Below are 23,101 nucleotides of genomic sequence, written 5' to 3'. Positions count from 1 at the left end.
CAAACAGAAAAAAAGACTAAATAAAAAAAAAAAAAAAAAAATTAATTTTCTGCTATAAAACATATCCAATAAAAAAAAAAAAATTCAAATTTCTTCATAAATTTAGGCCAATATGTATTCTGCTACAATGCTTTTGGTAAAAAAAAAAAAAAAAAAAAAAATACAAATAAGTGTATATTGATGGGTTTAGGTGAAAGTTATAGCGTGTACAAACTATGGTATATATTTATGACATTTTTACAAAAGTAATGACGGCGATCAGCGACTTATAGCAGGACTGTGATATTGTGGCGGACAAACGGACACTGACACTTTGTGGGAACCAGTGACAAGAATACAGTGATCAGTGCTAAAAATATGCACTGCCACTGTACTAATGACACTGGCTGGGAAGGGGTTAAACATCTAGGGCGATCAAAGGGATAACTGTATGCCTAGCCAGTGTTTTTTGTGTACACTCTGTGCTGCTTTTACTAGGGGAAGAGATGGATTTTGTGTTCCTGCTTAGCAGGAACACAGAATCCATTCCTTCCCCCATCAGTCGAGATCTGCCTTGTTTACATAAGCAAAGCTCCGTTCTAAGTCTCTGCCCGACAATCGGCAGGTGCTGGTGGACACTGAGTGCACGGCACCTGCAGATCGACTACCGCTGTGAATAATGGCGACGGCGCGTGCGTGCACCCTGCAGGCATAAGTGCATGAGCACACATACTATATTATATATATACACACACACACACACACACACACACACACACACACAGTATCTCACAAAAGTGAGTACACCCTTCACATTTTTGTAAAATATTTTATTATATCTTTTCATGTGACAACACTGAAGAAATGACACTTTGCTACAGTGTAAAGTAGGGAGTGTACAGCTTGTATAACAGTGTAAATTTGCTGTCCCCTCAAAATAATTCAACACACAGCCATTAATGTCTAAACTGCTGGCAACAAAAGTGAGTACACGCCTAAGTGAAAATGTCCTAATTGGGCCCAATTAGCCATTTTCCCTCCCCGGTGTCATGTGACTCGTTAGTATTACAAGGTCTCAGGTGTGAATGGGGAGCAGGTGTGTTTAAATTTGGTGTTATTGCTCTCACTCTCTCATACTGGTCACTGGAAGTCCAACATGGCACTTCATGGCTAAGAACGCTCTGAGAATCTAAAAAAAAGAATTCTTGCTCTACATAAAGATGGCCTAGGCTATAAGAAGATTGCCAAGACCCTGAAACTGAGCTGCAGCATGGTGGTCAATATCATACACCAGTTTAACAGGACAGGTTCCACTCACAACAGGCCTCACCATGGTCGACCAAAGAAGTTTAGCGCACGTGCTCAGCGTCATATCCAGAGGCTGGCTTTGGGAAACAGATGTATGAGTTCTGCCAGCATTGCTGCAGAGGTTGAATGGGCGAGGGGGGGGGGGTGGTCAGCCTGTGAGTAAGGATGAGCTCTGGCGTGTTCGCACACTCCACGTGCCGAGCCCACCAGGAAATCGGCATGGCGCTGCACTAATCACAGGCAGTGGGACATTTTCCCGATGTGAGGCTGCAGAGATTGGGAAATGTCTCACTGCCTGTGATTAGAGCAGCGCCGTGCCGACTTCCTGGCGGGCTCGGCACTTGGAGTGTGCAAACACGCCGGAGCTCATCCTTACCTGTGAGTGCTCAGACCATACGCCGCACACTGCATCAAATTGGTCTGTATGGATTTCATCCCAGAAGGAAGCCTCTTCTAAAGATGATGCACAAGAAAGCCCACAAACCATCTGCTAAAGACAAGCAGACTAAACACATGGATTACTGGAACCATGTCCTGTGGTCTGATGAGACCAAGATAAACGTATTTTGTTCACATGGTGTCAAGCATGTGGCGGCAACCAGGTGAGGACTACAAAGACATGTGTGTCTTGCCTACAGTCACGCATGGTGGTTGAAGTGTCATGGTCTGGGGCTGCATGAGTGCTGCCGGCACTGGGGAGCTACAGTTCATTGAGGGAACCATGAATGCCAACATGTACTGTGACATACTGAAGCAGAGCATGATCGCCCTACCTTCGGAGACTGGGCCGCAGGGCAGTATTCCAACATGATAACGACCCCAAACACACCTCCAGGAAGACCACTGCCTTGTTAAAGAAGCTGAGGGTAAAGGTGATGGGCTGGCCAAGCATGTCTCCAAACCTAAACCCTATTGAGCATCTGTGGGGCATCCTCAAACGGAAGGTGGAGGAGCGCAAGGTCTCCAACATCTACCAGCTCCGTGATGTCATCATAGAGGAGTAAAAACAAGGAGAAAGGGGCGCCACTGAATATGTATCAATAACACTTTAATAGTAACAAGCAATATCCACTCACATGTAGGACTGAAAAGTAGAGTTCAGGTACATCTCCGGGTGAAGGAGAGAGAGAAGGACTACAAGTAGCAGCAAGTCCATATGCTGACATCACATCATGGCCATCAGGGATGAGTGGTAGCAGGCTCTCTATGTAGTCCAGTAGACACACCAGCAGAAGATAGAATCACACAGGAGGTCGTCAAGAGATGGTGTGGGTTCCGGGGGTGAGGTGAGGAAGGACGCCAAAGCCAGAGCTGTGCTGCGGGATCCTCGTAGCCTCGTACGGCTTCCGTGATGGAAAGTAGCGCGGCCGTGCGGTCGGAGCCGGAACGAGGCCTGGATAGCAAGCACAGAGTGGGCGCCGGACGGTGACGTCACTACTGTGCGACGCGTTTCTGAGTCGGCTCACTATAGATAAGAATAGCGGCACTCCTTTATCAAGCATCTTGATTATGCATGATAAAGGAGTGCCGCTATTATCACCCCCGGAACCCACACCATCTCGACGGCCTCCTGTGTGATTCTATCTTCTGCTGGTGTGTCTACTGGACTACAGTAGTCCAGCTACTACAGCTACCACTCATCCCTGATGGCCATGATGTGATGTCAGCATATGGACTTGCTGCTACTTGTAGTCCTCCTCTCTCTCCTTCACCCGGAGATGTACCTGAACTCTACTTTTCAGTCCTACATGTGAGTGGATACTGCTTGTTACTATTAAAGTGTTATTGATACATATTCAGTGGCGCCCCTTTCTCCTTGTTTTTTTCTCTCAGCACACTGGACCTGGCTTCCGGGTCTTTTTGGTGGCAGCCCTGACCGATTTATGGTATATATGTATATATATATACACATCTGTCCTTATACATATATCTTGATCTTGGACTATGAGGAACAATTGGTTGAGGTACTTATGTATTGCGCCTTTTTTACTTGTTTTAATCATCATAGAGGAGTGGAAAAGGACTCCAGTGGCAACTTGTGAAGCTCTGGTGAACTCCATACCAAAGAGGGTTAAGGCAGTGCTGGAAAATAATGGTGGCTACACAAAATATTGGCACTTTGGGCCCAATTTGGACATTTTCACTTAGGGGTGCACTCGCTTCTGTTGCCAGTGGTTTAAGACATTAATGGCTGCGTGTTGAGTTATTTTGTGGGGACAGCAGATTTACACTGTTATACAAGCTGTACACTCACTACTTTACATTGTAGCAAACACACACACACACACACGTGATCCGGTGCAGAGCTGCCGCCTTGTAGCAGTAAATTTGCTATAGGATGGTCAGCAAATGGTTCATGAAAGCAGCTGCTTTTCAGTAAAAAAAAAAAAAAAAAAAAAAAAAAAACGCTTTTGGCTGGATTCACACCGCAGCATGGAGCGGCTCACAGCAGGAGTCCGGTGCGTTCTTATTCACCGTTTCTGTTCCGATTTCAGCCCGAATTTCTGGCTGAATTTGGACGTGAAACGGACCAAAAGATGCACAGGAATCCTGTGCAATTCGCACCGGAGCCACTCTGGAGATGTGCGAGCCAGTCCTAATCTCCGGACCCAAATCAGATCGCAATAGTGTGAACCCAGCTTTAAATTACACTGTGCTGATTGACAAAGCAGCCAACACAGTGCTCCTGTGATATACAGGAGTGTATAAGCGTTCCTACTGCATCATGGGAGCTGAACTTCTTTTCTCCGTTCAGGGCAGCTCAACTAGAACATGAAGAGAAAAAATCGAAACAAGCAGGAGCAAAGATTCAAACCCCTATGCAGCATGTGTGAATGACAAGACACCATAAACACACATTTTCATTGCAAAATTGTATACCTTTTCTATACTTGTAGCACTTTTGTAACCATTTTACATGAAAACAGCGCAGATCATGCAAGATGTAGAGTCAGAACATAGTACAACTAGTGAGCATACAGTGGGGGAAATAATTTGATCCCCTGCTTTGCTCGCTTACAAAGAATTGAGGGATCTATATTTTTTTTTATCATAGGTGTATTTTAAATGATAGAGACAGAATATCAACCAAAAATCCAGAAAAAAAACACGATACAAATGTTATAAATTGAGTTGCAGTTCAGTGAGAAAAATAAGCATTTGATCCCCAAGAAAAACATGACATAGTACGTGGTGGAGAAACCCTTGTTGGCAAGCACAGAGGTAAGATGTTTGTTGTAGTTGGTTACCAGGTTTGCAAACATCTCAGGAGGCATGTTGGTCCACTCTTCTTTACAGATCTTCCCTAAATTGTTAAAAAGTGGTTGTAAACTCTCCATCCCAACTTCAGCAAACTGCAATCCTTAATAAAGTTATTGATTGCGGCCTGTTAAAGTCTCCTTACTTGTTTCTTCTTGCAATTCGCCCCGCAATGTTTGATTACATCACCGGCATATGCGTTTCTCACAAGCTGTCTCCCCAATGCCGTGTACAAGAGTTCCGCTGTCCACGGCACAGCTTAGGAGTCTAGCGAGACTGGGCATTCATTTCAAGCTTCCAGGTTCTCCCATGGTGGTTTCCAGGGACCAAGAGAAGAAGAGGATCTGGGCTGCAGGTAAGTATAACATTTTATTTTTTTTGTTGAAAATAACAAACGAGACTTTAGTATCACCTTAAGGTTTCTTGGCAACTCGAAGTTTCAGCTCCCTCCATAAATTTTCTGTAGGATTAGGGTCTGGAGACTGGCTAGGCCACTCCATGACCTTAATGTGCTGCTTCTTAAGCCACTCCTTTGTTGTCTTGGCGGTATGTTTTGGGTCATTGTTTTGCTGGAAGACCCATCTTTAGTGTTCTGGCTGGGGGGAGAAGGTTCTCATCCAAGATTTTACAATACATGGTCACGTCCATTGGCCCCTCAATGCAACAAAGTCAGCCTGTACCTTTAGCAAAGAAACAGCCCCAAAGCATAAGATTTCCACCACCTTGCTTGACTGTAGTGATGGTGTTCTTTGGGTAGTCAGCATTTTTCTTCCTCCAAACACAGCGAGTTGAGGTAATGTCAAAGAGCTAAATTTTGGTCTCATCTCACCACAGCACTTTCGCCAATCCTTCTGAATCATTTAGATGTTCGTTGGAAAACTTCAGATGAGCCTGTACATGTGCCTTCTTGAGGAGAGGGCTCTTGCTGGCGCTGCAGGATTTCAATCCATGGCGGCGTATTGTGTTACCAATGGTTTGTTTGGGCACGGTGGTCCCAACTGCGTTGAGATCATTCACAAGCTCCTCCCATGTAGTTCTGGGCTGATCCCTCACTTTTCTCGTGATCATCCTTACCCCATGAGGGGAAATCTTGCATGCTGCAGGCTGAGGGCGATTGATGGTCATTTTGTATTTCTTGCGAATAATCGCTCCAACAGTTGTCTCCTCCTCATCAAGCTTCTTGCAGATGGTCTTGTAGCCATTCCAGCTTTGTGCAGGGCTACAATCTTGTTCCTGACGTCCTTTGACAGCTCTTTGGTCTTGCCCATGATGGTGAGGTTTGAATGGAAGGAAGAGATTCTGTGGACAGGTGTCTTTTATACACATAACAAGCTGTCGTTAGGAGCACTTTCTTAAATTGACAGGACTAATCTGTGTACGACATAAGCACATACTGTAGCAAGTCTGTGGGAGCCAGAATTATTGTTGGTTGGTGGGGGATCAAATACTTATTTTACGCACGGAACTGCAACTTAATATATAACATTTTTATCATGTGTTTTTTCTGGATTTTTGATTGATATTCTGTCTCTATCATTTAAAATACACCTATGATAAAAAAAAATCATAGACCCCTCATTTCTTTGTAAGTGGGCAAACTTATAAAATCTGTAGGGGATCAAATTATTTTCCCCAGTGTATATAACAAAATGCTTTTAAAAGGTATATTCAACGTTTGGGTTAACATTAGAGGTGCATCGAAATTTCAGACGCCGAAAATTATCAGCCGAAAACTGTGTTTTTTCATTTGGCCGATAGCAAAAAACAGCCGATACTGAAAGGAGGCAGGGTGCGCCCCAGGTGCTGCCCATTGTGAGAGTGTCACCCGCGCCCCAGTCCTCCACTCCCTCCTCCTCCCCTTGCCGCAAACTCCATGCGTCATGGAGCTGAATTGTCTGGGCCGTAGTAGCAATGTCCCGCCTCCTGTGATAGACGGCGGGACATTGAATCAGTGTGATGTGATCACAAGAGGCGGGACATTGTTACTGTGCCCCAGGCAATTCAATTCACAGCTCTGTGACACACGGAGATCGCCGCTGATCCGGGCACAGGCAGGCTGCTTATGATGCACACTGGTGAAGCTGCTGGGCACAGGCAGGCTGCATATGACGGGTACTGGTGAGGCTGCTGGGCACTTGTAGGCTGCATATGATGGGCATTGGTGAGGCTGCATATGACGGGCACTGGTGAGGCTTCTGAGCACAGGCTACATATGATGGGCAGTGGTGAGGCTGCTGAGCACAGGCAGGCTGCATATGACAGGCACTGGTGAGGCTGCTGGGCACTGGTAGGCTGCATATGACGGGCACTGGTGTGGTTGCTGGGCACAGGCAGGCTGCATATGATGAGCACTGGTGAAGCTGCTGGGCACTGATAGGCTGTATATGATGGGCACTGGTGAGGCTGCTTGGCACAGGCAGGCTGCATATGACGGGCACTGGAGAGGCTGCTGGGTACAAGCAGGCTGCATTTGATGGACACTGGTGAGGCTGCATTGATCTTCTGTATCATGTCTGCAGTCTCTGACCATCTCCTGTATCATGTCTGCAGTCTCTGACCATCTCCTGCATCATGTCTGCTAGAGGTGCATCGGATGGAAATTTTGCTAATACTATTAGCAATGTGTTTAACCACTTCCATACCAGGCCTATTCTGGCACTTCTCTCCTACATGTAAAACTCATAATTTTTTTTGGTAGAAAATTACTCAGAACCCCCAAACATTATATATGTTTTTTTTAGCAGACACCATGGGGAATAAAATGGCGGTCATTGCAACTTTTTATCTCGCACGGTATTTGCGCAATAATTTTTCAAACGCCTTTTTTTTTTTTGGAAATAAAAAAGGTTTCATGAATTAAAAAATAACAAATAGACGACGCTTTGAAAATTTTTACAGGTTACCAGTTTAGAGTTACAGAGGAGGTCTAGTGCTAGAATTGTTGCACACGCTCTAACGCACGCGGCGATACCTCACGTGTGGTTTGAACAGCGTTTACATATGTAGGCGGGACTTGCGTGTGCGTTCGCTTCTGAGCTACCAGGGACAGGGGCGTTTTAAAATTTATTTTTTTTTATTATTATTATTTTACTTAATTTTTATTTTTATACTTTTTCTTGCATTTTTATTTTTTGATCACTTTTATTCCTATTACAAGGAATGTAAACATCCCTTGTAATAGCAATCTATGTGACAGGTCCTCTTTATGGAGAGATGCGGGGTCAATAAGACCCCACATCTCTCTTCCAGGCTGGAAAGTATGACGTCATAACATTGCGCCCGGGCCTCCGACGGTCATAGCGATGACTGGTGACCATCTGGTCACCAGAAATCTCTATTGTAGTCATCCGGCGCCGGCTGATTCTTTCTCCAGGCCCAGAGAAGCACCGGATGGCGGCGGGAGGGGGGGGAGACTGCAGACTGCATTTTTCTTTGCCATTATTGGCACCTTTAGTGCAAGAAAGGTCAACAATAAATTAATATTAATTTAAATTGATTATATTAATTAAAAAGTTGAATATAATAAATTATATATAAAAATACAAATATTTTTTAACAAACTGTCATTTTCGGTATCGGTTTTCGGCCTAGTGCATCCTTCATTTTCGGTATTGGTTTCGGCACCAAAATTTCCATTCGGTGCACCCCTAGTTAACATACATTTAAAAGTGAACATGTGTTTTGCCCATGAACGTTCACTTTAACCACTTCAAGAGAGGATTGTTTCACCCTTCTTCCTGACAAAGCCATTTTTCAGTTTTGAGCGGTCACAATTTGAATGACAATTACTTATTCATGCAACACTGTAGCCAAATGAACATTTTGTATCACTTTTTACGGAAAGCTTTTTTTGGTAGTATTTTATGACCACTGGATTTTTAAACTTTACTATATAAAAAGAAAGACTGAAATATACAAAGAGGCGCCCCCCCTTTCTTCATAAATTTAGGCCTATCTATTTCTTTGGTAAATTTAATTGGGTAGTGTGTGATGAGCAGTAAAGACTTGCTGTGCTCAGCGGATAGGGTTTTCTTTTTTTTTTTTGGCACACACATCTCAAAATTCAACTGCTGGCCACGCAGTACGAGGCAGTGGATTGCTTCAAGCTGCACTGAAAAAAAAAAAAGTACTGAATGTATTACTTTTTTTCAGCTCGTCGTGTTTACACACCAATCAGGCACACAGAAGACAGGGCATTTTGCCTTGTCAATGTTGTGGGAGTGCGCTCGAATAGCCACTCCAGTGTAGTCCTGCCGCATCTGGTGTAAACCGGCCCATAATCTGTGTGAAAGTTGTAAGGTCTGCAAACTATGGTATATATGTTTGAAAATTGATCAATTCTGATGTACTGACTGCCCATCTCATTTCTTGAGGTCCTAAACTGTCCAGGACAGTACAAATATCCCTCAAATGAACCCTTTATGAAAAGTAGACAGTCCAAGGTATTTAGTAAGAGGCATGGTGAGTTTTTTGAAGTAGTAATTTTTTGTTCACATTTTTTGGAAATAAAATATTTGTTTTTTCACAAAGTGGTCTTCGTAACAAGTTATTTCTCACACACAGCATAGCCATACTTATAATTACACCCCAAAACATATTCTGCTATGCCTCCCGAGTATGGGGATACCACAAGTGAAACCTTTTTCATGGCCGTGATGCATAGAGGAGCCCAAAATCTACCTTTGGGCTTTCAAGGAGAATAAATTATTCTAATTTTTCTGACTACCCATCATATTTCTTGAGTCCTTTAAGTGCCAGGACAGGAGACACACTCCAAGGCATTTTCTGAAAGGCATAAGGAGTCTTTTGAAAAATTTATTTTTTGCCACAAGTTTTTGGAAAATGTGTAATGAAATGTATATATATTTTTTAAAACACAAAGCTGTCAATTAATACAATATATCGTTTTTCAGAAAGCATTGCACATGTGAACAAGTCCTTTAGGGCTGAAACAATTAATTGGCATAATCGATCAAAATAGTTGTCAGCCAATTAGTTGGCCTGCATACAGAATGCATTATTTGTTTACATATCAGAAAATACAGTGCAGCACACATACAGCTCAGCATATCATTCATACATGTCAGTATACACTGTACAACACACATATAGCTCAGTACACTGTACATACATGTCAGAATACACAGTGCAGCACACATACAGTTCAGTACACTGTTCATACATGTCAGTAAGTGCCTGAGAACTTGTGAATGTGTGTGAGGAGCAATGCCTCATGGCACATGTAGAAACAATGGTAAACAGCTGCGCTAAATAGAGTCGATCGCATAAGGTTTTATGGCAACTGGAATGTATCCATATGTAAACATGAATTGTGTGTGATCATGCACACAGATATGTTAAAACATATGTAAAAACAAATAGTCCACGTATAATCCGTTTTCTTGTATGATCAGTACCTGGAGGCAGCACCCTAATGCCCTGTACACACGGTCGGACATTGATCGGACATTCCGACAACAAAATCCATGGATTTTTTCCGACGGATGTTGGCTCGAACTTGTCTTGCATACACACGGTCACAAAAACTTGTCGGAAAATCCGATCGTTCTGAATGTGGCGACGTAAAACATGTACATCGGGACTATAAACGGGGCAGTAGCCAATAGCTTTCGTACACACGATCGTAATTTCCGACAACGGATTTTGTTGACGGAAAATTTTATAGCAAGCTCTCAAACTTTGTGTGTTGGAAATTCCTATGGAAAATGTGTGATGGAGCCTACACACGGTCGGAATTTCCGACAACAAGGTCCTACCACACATTTTCCATCGGAAAATCCTATCGTGTGTACAGGGCATTAGAGTGAGCAGTGGACTCTGTGTAGAAATGGCAACAGTGGGACGCCAGGCTTAGTGCAGTATTAATCATACATTTTATTAAACAAGTAGTAACTCACAATTGAAATAGATGAGATCAGCATAAAATCGCCAGTCCTGGAGGCTCTAGAAACTTCCTATTAGCCCTGGCAGCCTGGGGCACTGGTGGTGTTGCAAGGGTCCAAAGTGCAAGGGGCGGTAATGCATTTTGAAGCTACAGCTTCTTCATCAAACCGCCCCTTGCACTTGTGAATAATCGTATTTCCTGTTCCTGTGACTTCACGTCCGGCTCCAGCGCCATCTTGCAGCTCACGCTGGTCACGGCCATGACCAGCTGCTCCTTGCTTCCTGGTTCTAAGCTCTGTCTGGACCCTTGCAACACACCGCCAGTGCCCCAGGCTGCAAAGGCTAATAGGACAATTCTACAGCCTCTAGGACTGGCGATTTCGACCATATGCTGATCTCATCTATTTCAATTGTGAGTTACTACTTGTTTTTTATAAAATCTGGTGCCCCTCTGTTCCCATTCATGGGACATGTAGTCCTGGACAGGAGAAGGAAGTGAATGATTCTAAATGCAGACATTTTTTCTACCTTGCTTTAAGGGCACTCTATACTATACTCTGCGGCTTGCGATAGGAGCAACCTGAAAGCAGGAGGAGCCAGTAACTCCGACGGGGGACCCCGAAAGAGAAGGAACAGGGCTGCTCTGTGCAAAACCAGTGCACAGAGCAGGTAAGTATGACAAATTTGTTTATAAAAAAATAATAATCCAATGTTTACATTTACTTTTAGGGCTCTGTGCAGGGAAAATCAGCATCTGAACCCAGAGACGCTGAAGGCCGATACACTAGAGGTGACATAAGGCATTACAATTATATTTAAAATAAAAGTTTACCAGTATTGTGCATTATTAAAGTGATTATATGCATAAAAAAAAAAAAAAGTCTCAGCCTTTAGGTACTACTTTAATCTAAAAAGATTTATATTTTACGGTTTCACTGTATAATTTAACCCCTTATAGTAGTAATTATCTGCAGGTTTTTTTTTTTTTTACTATAAAGGGCTTTTTTTTTTTTTAATCCCATCATGACAGGTGATAAAAAAAAGCATGCATCTGCTACTAAATGTCTGATGCTGGCCATACACATCGATTGTTGGACAAGAATATTCATACAAAATACTTTCTACATTTGATGACTGGACAATTATTTGAAAATTTCACCTACTTTTAACATTTAATTTTAAATTTATTATATTTTCTGAATAAAAAAGACATAGCCAGCATAAGTGACAGCAGGCACAGGTAGTTTGTATCAAGCTACATGCCTATGATAAGGAAGTCTGTCATGCATGATAATATATTACAGTCCTGTCTGGAAAACAGTGTTTTAGGTCCTTTTAAATTTGAGTTTGATGATATGTGCCCGATTCAACCTCTAATAGTACAAGGGTTCTTCAAAAGGTTTCCGCACTTTTCTTTGAAGAGCCCATATCAATCTGTTATTTTCAGAGTGGATTAGATATTTTGTTCCCTAACCATATAGCTGGTTATTTGTTTTTACCACTGCATATAGCTATTCAATTAGAAATTGTGTGTTTTTTTTCAACTTTACATAATCAACTAAATTAATGTTCTGATTACTCAAAACAATAAATCGGCCAACTAATCGTTTATGAAAATAATCGTTAATTGCAGCCCTAAAGTCCTTATGGTGACACTGACTGGTGTAGTGGTGGTTAGTGACGCTGGTCTGGTGACAAGTGTAAGATCAGACACTGACATACAGTGATAGAGCAGCCAGCCATTGTACATAACCACCGCCACAGCACTACAAGGTCACTATATTGACAACGCACCTGCTCTGGTAACAGATATATATACTGATATGATGATTTTAAGACCGTTTGGCTGCCTCATGCAGCCATTGTTTACTATTGTGATTGGTCAAATTGATCACATGATACTGGACCAAAGACAGTGACCCTGTACCCCAATCTGTGATCCGCTGTGTCAGAGGGACTGTGTTAATATTGCACTGCTGCACCCTGGAGGCACAAGCAGGTAGACATACGGGTACATCTTCCCGATTCGATGAAGCTCCTACCCAGCGATTTATATATAGTGGCCGTCTGGGAAGCCGGTATAGTAGAAGGAAAGACTAAACAACAAACCTACTTTAAAAAGTTTTAATCAGGAAAGGCTGGAAACTCAGCGTGCACTTTAATAAAAAGTACTTTATTTGCTACATGGGAATGCCCTGGCTAGAGTACCAGACTTCAGTTCATTGACTTCTATACCAAGCAGTAGAGCTTGAGTAACATTTTTGCTTTTACTTTAAAAAGTTGCCTGCACATTAATCCGCATACATTTGAGTATAAATACCCTTTTTCCTCCCCAAGTTTTTCTATGCAGTCACATAACTGTGTAGGGCCGGCATTACATAGAGCAGTGAAGTCACGTGCTGGAGTTCTCACTCTAGACAATGTTGGAGGGGGAGAGAGTTCATTCCCACAAGCCACACATTTACAGAGAAGCTGGAGAGCTGGAGCTTTGTGGTCATATTATGTCAAATTATATAATATGATGGTCATATTATGGTCATACATAGGGAAACAAAAAAAAAAAAAAGATTTTACATTGCAAATTATGCTAAAATAGGTGCAGGACAATGATAGGATGCCTTTAAAAAGTAGGTTTATAGCTTAGCCTCTACTTCTAATTTAATCTCCCCTCGCCAGTTCCACATACTCCTGTCCTTTTCACTTCAACGTCTGTTGCACTTTTGGGGGCAGTAAAAGCTGTCAAGAGTCGCTTAAACATGGCTATTAGCTTTCCCCATATGAGTGCTGGTGCTTGGTGTCTGGTTCAGTGCTATTACATGGAGTCACAATGCTCTATCATATCTGGAAGTACTGCTCCCGCTGGCTGAGTAGTGGCTATATGTACAGCTGGGGAGGGGACTATAAGAGCAAACTTGTGGCTCTGCCCCACATGGCACACAAAATATCTTAAATGACACAGTTCCCATGCTGCCGTTTAAAAAAAAATGTTTCTAGTAATTTAATTGATGATCGAAACACTACCAAACGGTGACTCTTAAAAGGACAGACAAGGCAAAAAACATCCACACACAAAAAGGAGCAGTAAACTACCAAAAAGAGAAAAAAGTAAAAGATATATAAAAATGATAAATGTACCAAAAATTTCTTTTGTATTTTTCAACCTTGCTCCCCGAAGTAAAAGGTTTTCTGGTCCAAGAGGTCTGAGGAAAGAAAAAGAAATGATGAGTTTTGTAGAAGAGTCAAACATTTTAAAAAATTCAACTGGAATTCGAGAATGCAGAATCCTATAACTTGAATACTTCTAGCCAGAGGCGTAGCTTGAAGTTTTGTACACCCCAATGCAAAGTTGACCTGGGGCCCCCTTCACTGCCACCGCACACCAAGATACTCCAATTGGCTAAAGAGTTATATCAGATCTTTAGTTACTACATACATTTACAATAAAATCATTATTAGTGGACACAAGCACAACATTACTTATAAAATTCCTGCTAAATCTAAAGGATAAAACTGCATTGAGGTAAAAAATAAAGCTTTGTATGTGAATGGGGTCGTGGGCCTCATTAACATGGGTGCTGTGGCCTGTACAGTGCAAACCAGTTTTTTTTTTTTAATGTGGTTGGAGCTGTGTGCAGGCAGCCTATGTTATGCTATGGGGCATAGCAACTGTACAAACACAGCAGCAGGTCCTAATTTGATATGTGCAGATGCAGGTGTATGGCCCCATACACAGACAGTGTGCATTCAGGCAGCAGGGGGAATCTGACAGTGTGCAGGAGTGGGTGAATGGTCTGGTGGGGTGAGATGGCAATCGGCGGAACCGCTCCCCTGCATGGTTCAGGAGCTGAAAGCAGCAAAAAGGAGAGAAGGAAAAGCTGACTTTCAGCTGCTGCAGGGCAAGCCGTACAGGGAATTAGATGCTATAATTTATGCCCCTTGGAAATTCTAATGTGACAAGGAGGTTGCACAAGCTCCCATGGAACATGGGCAGGGTCACTATTACAACCCCTGAAGCTCCGCCAATGCTTCTAGGAGACTGCTAATAAGTAACTACAAATCGCTGAAATTAAGAATTGTTTACTTTCCATTCAATGCAAACACTATTTTATACCAAACTACTTCATGGGCTATTCTAGAACAAAAATTAAACTGAGTTTACCTTACAATATCTTCTGAATGTTGCTGTATAGTTATCCTTCCAACAAACCTAAGTAAAACATTTTAATAATTGAAGACAAGTTTAGTGCAACCCATGAATTCACTAGCTGCTGTTAATAAGGAAAAGCATATACACCCATTTGTAAAGAATAAGTGTTAAAAAAAAAGGGCTTTGTGTGTGTGTGTGTGTATATATATATATATATATATATATATCTCTATCTATCTATCTCTATCACGCACATTATATATAGATAGATAGCTAGATAGAGATATCTCTCTATATCTCTCTCTCTCTCTCTCTATATATATATATATATATATATATATATATATATATATCTCTATCTCTATCTATAGATATATCTATATCTATAGGGCTTGACAAATTTGTTGAAAGCACTCTTATGAGCAACAAGCACACCTTTAATAGATAAAATGTCAAACCATTCATTGTATCACAACCTAACTAAGAGGTGTTGATCTGCTAAAGGGAGAAAGACTGTTGTATGAAAAGTGAATTTTCAACTAGCTTGGCAAAACACGAAGTCACACGGAAGAAAAACCCTGTTTTTTTCCCTTGCATGTGATTTCTTACTCAACGTGAACACAGCTTCACCATATTTACATAGCTAAGAGAACATTCTCTTTGAAAAGCAAATATACACTTTCAAACATGAACATTTACTTTGCTATATGAACAGTTTCTGTTCCTTTAGTAACGCATAATGAAAAGGGGTGCTTTTCTTTATATTTTATTCCTTACATATTTCATTATACAGGGTAATGAAAAATATAAACTGCAAATCCTAGCACGCATAGCAAAAAAAAAAAAAAAAGCTATGAAAATAATATTATATATATATAGGCACTCCTGTGGCATTCAGACAATGACAACATCATGCAGGGAGACTCCAATGTGCTTTCGGTACAGGACAGAATTGTGTTCGCTCGACAAAGAATTGTAATGAAACATACAGTATACAAGAGCACAGAACTTCACTAAGAACTGAGCCTATTCATACACGACGGTCATCACAAACGCTAACTGTGCTTTCTTTTCCCAAGCCCCCTCCACCAGCTATGTGCCCCTTGTTTACAGTTAACCAAGATGCAAGTCCAGAGGGTCTCTTAGGCTCATCTCCTTGACCTGAGATGTACACCGCCACTCAAATGTGGACAGACATTTGGATCAATGCCGGCTACACTTAATCTTGATATAAAATACCTGTAAAGGTCCGCCTCTGGCTGGTGACATTCTATGACTGCGATTAAGGAGTCCAGATTTACTACAGACTGTAATACTGCTGTTTCCGGAACGGCAAAGTGTGTCTGAAAAGAGATTTAAAGCATTCATTGTAAAAACATCCGCACTTCTGGGTTTTTAAAGCAGGTGAGCAGCAGAGAACATCATGAGGCTCAAGAGCTGCTCAAAACCCATAAACCCCAGCGAAGCCTTAGGCCTCATGCACACTGGACATTATATAAAACTGCCAGTAGCATTAGCTGTAGAATGCTGTAGCTGTAGAATGCGTTTTTCAGTGTTTTTGCAGCAGAGTTTTTTTTTTTTTAATCGCTTTGAGTTTTACAGCAAAACTATACTCACGAAAGCTTATGGCTCAAAAACGCTGATCAATGCAGAATATCCGCTTTTAGCGTTTTTAAGCTTCGTTTTTTAGAGTTAGAGTGTTTTTACAGGTGAAAAACTCCTCTTAAAACCCTCTAGTTCTAGGGTTTTTTTTTCCAGCCAGAAAACATCCCATGTGCATGGGACACATAGGATAACATGCTGGGGAGTTTACTAGCTGTAAAAAAAACTGCTGAAGCCAAAAACAGCAGCTGTAAAAGAGTCCAGAGTACATGAGGTCTTACAGTTGTTAGCTGACAGGGAATGCTAGGACAAGAAAAGAAACCTGCGATGACAGGAATATGCTCCTGCAACTACTGGGTGCCTGGTTGTAAAACCAGCCCATTGGTTTAGTTATTTTACTGTATTATGAATGGCCAGCAACAAGCAAGTAACAAGAGAAGCCAGAACTATCATCTTATACTTGTTTAGGGTTAGTGATTCACACAGGACAGGCAGTCAATGTGTCAATGGAAACCTAAGTGTTTGGCAGTACAGGTATGGCAAGCAGTTGAATAGGAAAGGATGTGTACGACTGCTACAAAGCCATTTAGAATATAATACATCAATTTTATCATCAAGGCCAGGCCTACTCCAGGCAAATCAATAAAATGGAAAACAAATACCCTCACACCTCACAGTGAGGAGGCACCCACAGGGGTGCAGGATGAGGCTGCATTACTTGACTCCCTACTCTGGGCCAGATCCAGCTCTGTCTTATTCTGCCCAAAGCCCTGGTCTGAGGGCAGCCCCTCTGCCTCTTCATGTGCCAGGTAGGGTTATCAAACCTGTAACGTACATGGTGAAGGCGAGGATGAGTGCAACTGCAGCCTAGAGCAACTGAGAGATGAGGCTGTGGGGGACCCTGTTGGAGTAAGGGGAAAAAAAAAAAAAAGCAAGTAATGCAGCCTCTTCTGTAATCCCCAGGACTTAACAAGCATTCAGTCACAGCCAGTGAGGAGGCAGCAGGGCTGAGCGGAGCTCTCTGTGTCTTATGGATACAGAGCTGGCTCAGGAGCAAGCACACAAGTGCCCCAGAGCATTGGCAGGGGATCCGAGAAGAAGATCGGGGCTGCTCTGTGCTTTTTCTTTTTCTATTTTTCCTTTACAAACACTAACACCATACTACAAAGCATCCTATAATGCAAAAGATACACACAACAATATTATCCACTCAAGACAAATTTCATTATCGTGTAGACATTTTCTCTGACTTCATCCATTTTATAAAAAGCTCTAACCAAAATATTGTATTAATATATTTGTCTCTTGCAGAGGAGGACTGAATGGTATTTTTTGGTTGTATTAGATTAATGCACAGTAGCTGGATATAGAATATGCCACAATGCAAATTAGGAGGAATTGCCATGTCTCAAGCCATAATTAAACCCTCCTCATCACAATTGTTAGCATAAGGGATGCAGACTGTATACTAAGGAAGGGATTAGTAAGGTAAATTATGGAAAAACCTTTCCATCAAATTTTTTTCCTTTATCTGGAGAAACAAGGGCAGCCAAATGACACGTGCCTCGCCATGCTCCTAGGGAAAGCGGAGGTTTAGGAGTTCCGGACTTTTGGAAATATTACATAACAGCACAATTAACTGCCAACTGCACTCATCACAGTACTGACCAAACTGGGTTACCCAAGAAGCCCAGGCGTGCTCCCCCATTGATTTGATTCTCTGGCTTCCCTCAAAGTATCGTACAGCAATCTTGAGACCAATGATTTTGCATTCTTTCAGTCTTTATGTTTCTTCATGTAAATGGCAGCCTCTTAGTTCCCCTCATATCCCTGTAGCCCCTCTGTTTAATAATTCATTATTTCTCTGGGCCTACACTCCTCTCAATTTGTGTGGTGGTTGAATAAGTGTCTATATAGCATTGGACAATTTTATGATCACAAGGGCATACACCCCGCTACATACTTTGTGTAACAATGGGAGATGCCTCCCACTGAAAGCTTTTGACAATATAGGATTACAACAAATCATTAATTTCCTGCGTACTCGCAGAAAAGGAGCTTGGATCTTGCTACAGATGTATGCAGGACACTTTACAACGTGGATGCATCTCCATGTTATACAAATTATTTTTTTCTTCCTCTACTAAACCTGCCCTATCAATTAGCGTGGGAAAAGGACCTGGGCATGGGACAGGATAGTGAGAACTGGCGTACTCGGACTACCCGTATCCACAAGTGAATCCTGACTGTCACACTGGCCAGTGGATGATATTCCACAACATATGCAAGCATAAATGTTATATTTCTGGCAGCAAAGATGGCTATCACCACAGCTTCGAGGAGGCCAGTAGTTGAACTAGCCCTATTGAAGTGCAAATTAACCTGGATTATGCGTCACGAAAAGATTTTGAGTGTTCTACAGGATAAACAAAGACTTTTTGACAAAGTCTGGAGACCCTGGCTTTCTTATTTACAGGTCTCAAACACCTTAAAGTGGATGCTTTATTGAATGGCACACTATTCCTGGATGGGCAATTTCTTCCCCCCCCCCCTCCCCCCTTAATCTTCCTTGTTTGTCACCCCTTTTTGTTTTTAAGTGTGTCTTGATAGTGCACTATGGCTAACCTGTTCTAGTAATGTAAAGTACCCCAGTGTTGAGGTACTTAGAGAGGATACCCAATGAGAGTGGTCGCAATACATTGGACCTTTATGAGCAACGATCTATACTGTCGCAGTCCTTTGTATTTTGCTATACTCGTTTTTTGGATCCTACCCTATTAACAAGCTGAATTTCCCAATGGTTGAGCATTTCCATTTAGTCAGGGAAGATATATAGCGGATGCATGCGAGATGTTATTTTGATTACCCTCTTGTATTTTGTTGAAATGGTTATGTCATAGATTTGGCTTTGTATTTTATACCGACTTGCTTTTGAATACTATTAAAAACTATTAAACTAGAGCTGCACGATTAATCGTCAAGAATGGTTATCGCAATTTTTTTCCTCAATTCGGATCTTGACAAAGTTTCCCGATCTTCCCAATCTTTGGTATGCAGAGAATTTTCTCTCTACTCTATGCTATCAGCTGTCAAAAGTCAAAGTCTGGGCAGTCTGCCAAGTTTTAAAACATTCTATCAGTGGAATGTTCAGTCTAAACATTGTATCAATTTGTCTTTTACATCAAAGGAATAGACTTCTGTATGTAAATTAGGAACGTTAAACCACTTGAAGTGGATGTAAACCCAATGCCATCCTTTCTAAACTACTGCCATAGGGGTTATCTATAAGGATATAAATGCCTCCTGTATGTATCTTTACCTGTCAAATGTCTCCCCTCTGTCTGTTATGAGACCCGAAAAACTGCAGATTCTGTGGGTGGGTCTGTTGTCTGGAGCTGGGTGGGTGGAGTCGTGATGTCAGTAGACTCCCCGCCCACCTCTACACTCCCCTTGTCAATATGCATTTTCTCCTGTGTATTTCTTACACTGAACTTCTGCTATGATCTCTAACATCCAGTGAAAAGACAGGAAAGTAACCACATGACTTCAGCATGCCAAATCATGCTGAGGTGTGGAACAGCCAATCCTTGCAGAGCTGCTGAAGAAAGGAGTGGATGGGAATTAAAAAATAATGCATGTCTTAGGCTAGTTCACGAGATATGTAAATCACCTGTCACTCACAGCAAGGGGGAGGATTTGACAAAGTTTTTCTCTGTTTGTCAAGAGGATTGCTCAGAGTTGGATTGACTGTGTGGCAGGAGTGGGCTCAAATGATAAGAAATCTTATACTCTACATTATGACATCAAAAAAAAAAAAAATTCGGGTTTACATCCACTTTAAACCTTTTTCTGACAGTTGTTTTCAAGTTAAAATCATTTTTTTTTCTAGAAATTGCTAGACATTACTTAGAACCCCCAAACATTATATATATATTTTTAGTAGAGACCCTAGAGAATAAAATGGTGGTTGTTGCAATATTTTATGTCACACTGTATTTGCGCAGCGGTCTTTCAAATGCAATTTTTTGGAAAAAAATTACTGTAATGAATTAAAAAAAAAAAAACTAACCAGTAAAGTTAGCTCAAATTTTTTTTGTATAATGTGAAAGATTTTACACCGCGAGAATCGTGAGAGAATCGCGATCTTTATTCTAAGCAAAAAAATTGTGATTCTCATTTTGGCCAGAATCGTGCAACTCTAATTGAAACATCATTTATGGAAACCTATAACTGTAGTAGATTGGGGAAGACAGCCATGTGGTCTGCACCTTAAGATTTTTTACCCTCAGTGTAAGTTTAGTCAAAATCTGCACCACACAAAATGGCCCCAACAGCAGAAATGTGGAGGCTGACATGATCTGTATTTCTCCTTGGTGTTCACATAAAAGCACTATCATTTTTTGTGAACTATACCACAAGTTAACAAGATTCATGGACTACTGAAGTCTACTACTTTCCATATTCCATGACGGTTTCCAATTCTCAATGTCCGCTAAACAAATAACCTATATGAAGAAATGTAAAAAATATTCTGCAGTGACAGAACCAATAATATTTGGCATCTCTCCTTACGCTTTCTTTGTTTAGCCAAGATTAGCAAGGAGCCCTTAGTAGCCATGCATCCCTGCAGAGACTGTCATCCTCTCCCTGTTCTTCTCTCCTCTGGCCAGCAATTTAGCAGTAGGAGTTGTAGGATCTAGATAAAGGTTGCCGCTTTGCCTGTCTCGGAAATAGTCTGTTGATAGGACAGTATCAAACTATTAAACTCTAAGAACTAATTACTTTTATAATTTTAATTAAAAGTGGTAATGCCATTCAGCAGTGCACTGCTGTGCCATTCAACTCACATACAAATACAGTGGTGCTGAAGCACACAGCAAATACCATGTGTTGCTGTGTGTGGCATACAGTAATGCACGCCAGAGCTTTAGTCATCTACAGATCTGTTCTGACCTTGCAGCGACAAGTAGGGTTGCTGGCTGTGGTGACTAATTAATGTTTTGTTTTTTTTTGTGAAGATCCATCAACTTAAAATGTAGACAGTAGACCATGTATGGGCAACATAAGCATGCTGCCTCTTCAGTCGCAGACAAGGTATATTGGGACTCAAGCTCCTAGGTGAGACACTGATGCAGCAGGGGATGAAAATCACATACTTTGAGATTTGTTTCTCCATCCAGACTTGCCGTCGTCACATGGCATGAACCATTCGCTCTGTCTGAAGATAGCAGCACCAAATCAACAGGAAAGGTCTCATCTTTGGCTACTCTAACAATATCACCTACCTAAAAGAAAAGAAAAGAAAAAAAAAAAAAAAAACATTAAAACAAGCAAACTTCATAAAGATCACACCTTAATCTTTGTGCTACCTAACCCCCGTTACTCAAAGCGATATACACATACCCTGATGTTTTTTGATCTAGTCTTAACAAGGCCTCCACTGCGAACAACATAAACTGGGGCTCCATTAACTTCATTGTCTGCTTTGTGTCGCAGCCAGTCTTCATAGCCCTGAAAATACAGCAGAAGTCGTCATGTGAGGGTTTTGTCAAAACAAGCTACTATGTATATCACACCGAGCTCTCATGTGGTTTCTAGGACAAGGTAACACAGGAAGCCAAGAACATGAATTAAGATAAATCATCATGTAAGAAGATGCCATAAACTACTTTTCAGAAAATATCGCAGTTTTAGGTTTTCTACTTTGTTGGATTTATCAAATCCCTCTTTGAACTTCTAAAAAAAAACAAAAAAAAAAACCCAGCTTTAATTGCTTCGTCTTTACTGCAGCTATAGAAACTGTTTGAAATGTATTTAGTCTTACCTCCACTTTCCTGTTACAGCAGTTGTGCTGGGTGTCTTAATATGACTGTGCAGTCCAATAGCCATCAGAGGTAGATCCACAGCATTAAAGTATTTGTAAAGTCACTTTACATGTATCCCATGCAGATATGCTGATATTAATGAAAGTGTGTTTCCTAGAAATATAACAGGGGAAATACCTTTTCTAACACTGCAGCTGTGCGATCAGTTGATTCCCCTGTGCTGGCCAGCCTCGATCTTTGCAGAGACGTGGGAGGGGCCAAGATTCTCCTCCTCTGGTTGGCTGATGTCACAGGGTAATCTCCGCCCCTCCTGCTTCTGTCCATAGAGCGAGGCTGGCCAGCACAGGGGAATCATGTGATCGCACGGCTGCAGTGTCGGAAAATGTATTTCCCCTATTCATTTCTACCAAACACTTACACTTTCATTAATGGCAGCATATCTGCATGGGATTCCTTTCCTATGTGCTGCATTATGCAGCTGAAGAGGCAGGAGGGGCGGGGATGAAAGCGATCTCATGATGACAGTGAGGGAGGGGGGGGGGGGGGGAGATGGTCAGATGAGGGAGCAGGGCTGCGGATGACGAGACACGTAAACTGATCATGGTAGTCTGGGCTCAGCAGCCATGATTATAGTGGTCAGCAGAGGGACTCAGGAACTGGCAGGATCAACTAGATTTATTACCAGTTAGGAAGAGAAGAATTGCACAGCACAAGCACTGTGCTGTTATTCATGCCTTAAAGGAACAGGACTTTATTTTTTTTTTTTTAGGTTTACAAACACTAAGTACACCTGACCAGCATTCAGCCACACAAATGGGGTGGGTGGATGACTGGACCCCCTACCCCCAGGAGCCTGCAGTGCATTGCAACCATTATTACTGCACAGTGGGGGCAATGCACAGGCAGCTGCAGATGATTCCTCCAGTCCCAGGTCCATATGGACCTACAGAGCATCGGTTATGGAGCTGAAAGAAGTAATACTGAACTGTGAGTGTGGCAACATCACTACACTTGTGTGACCTTAATATCTAAGAGTCCCTCAGCTCCAGTGGCACAGGGAACTTTTAGTCTTTAGCCT

At 41.8% G+C, this 23,101-nt stretch overlaps 1 protein-coding gene across 6 annotated transcripts in view; it reads right to left on the bottom strand.

Annotated features, from left to right (window-relative positions):
• ATP11B (ATPase phospholipid transporting 11B (putative)) overlaps positions 1–23,101 on the bottom strand; it is a 245,491-nt gene that overhangs the window by 135,967 nt on the left and 86,423 nt on the right. For all 6 annotated transcript variants that reach the window (XM_073626287.1, XM_073626288.1, XM_073626283.1 and 3 more), the window contains exons 5-9: positions 21,602–21,709; positions 21,355–21,483; positions 15,836–15,939; positions 14,609–14,656; positions 13,585–13,649 (exon numbers count right to left, since the gene is read on the bottom strand). In XM_073626287.1, coding sequence (XP_073482388.1) covers positions 13,585–13,649; positions 14,609–14,656; positions 15,836–15,939; positions 21,355–21,483; positions 21,602–21,709 — 454 coding nt within the window. The remainder of the gene's footprint in view (positions 1–13,584; positions 13,650–14,608; positions 14,657–15,835; positions 15,940–21,354; positions 21,484–21,601; positions 21,710–23,101) is intronic.

The sequence above is a fragment of the Aquarana catesbeiana genome, linkage group LG04 (genome assembly GCF_042186555.1).
Source record: "Aquarana catesbeiana isolate 2022-GZ linkage group LG04, ASM4218655v1, whole genome shotgun sequence".
Classification (NCBI taxonomy): Eukaryota; Metazoa; Chordata; class Amphibia; order Anura; family Ranidae; genus Aquarana; species Aquarana catesbeiana.
The sequence above is the reverse complement of the archived record's forward strand: the minus strand, read 5'-3'. Positions and strand labels throughout refer to the sequence as shown.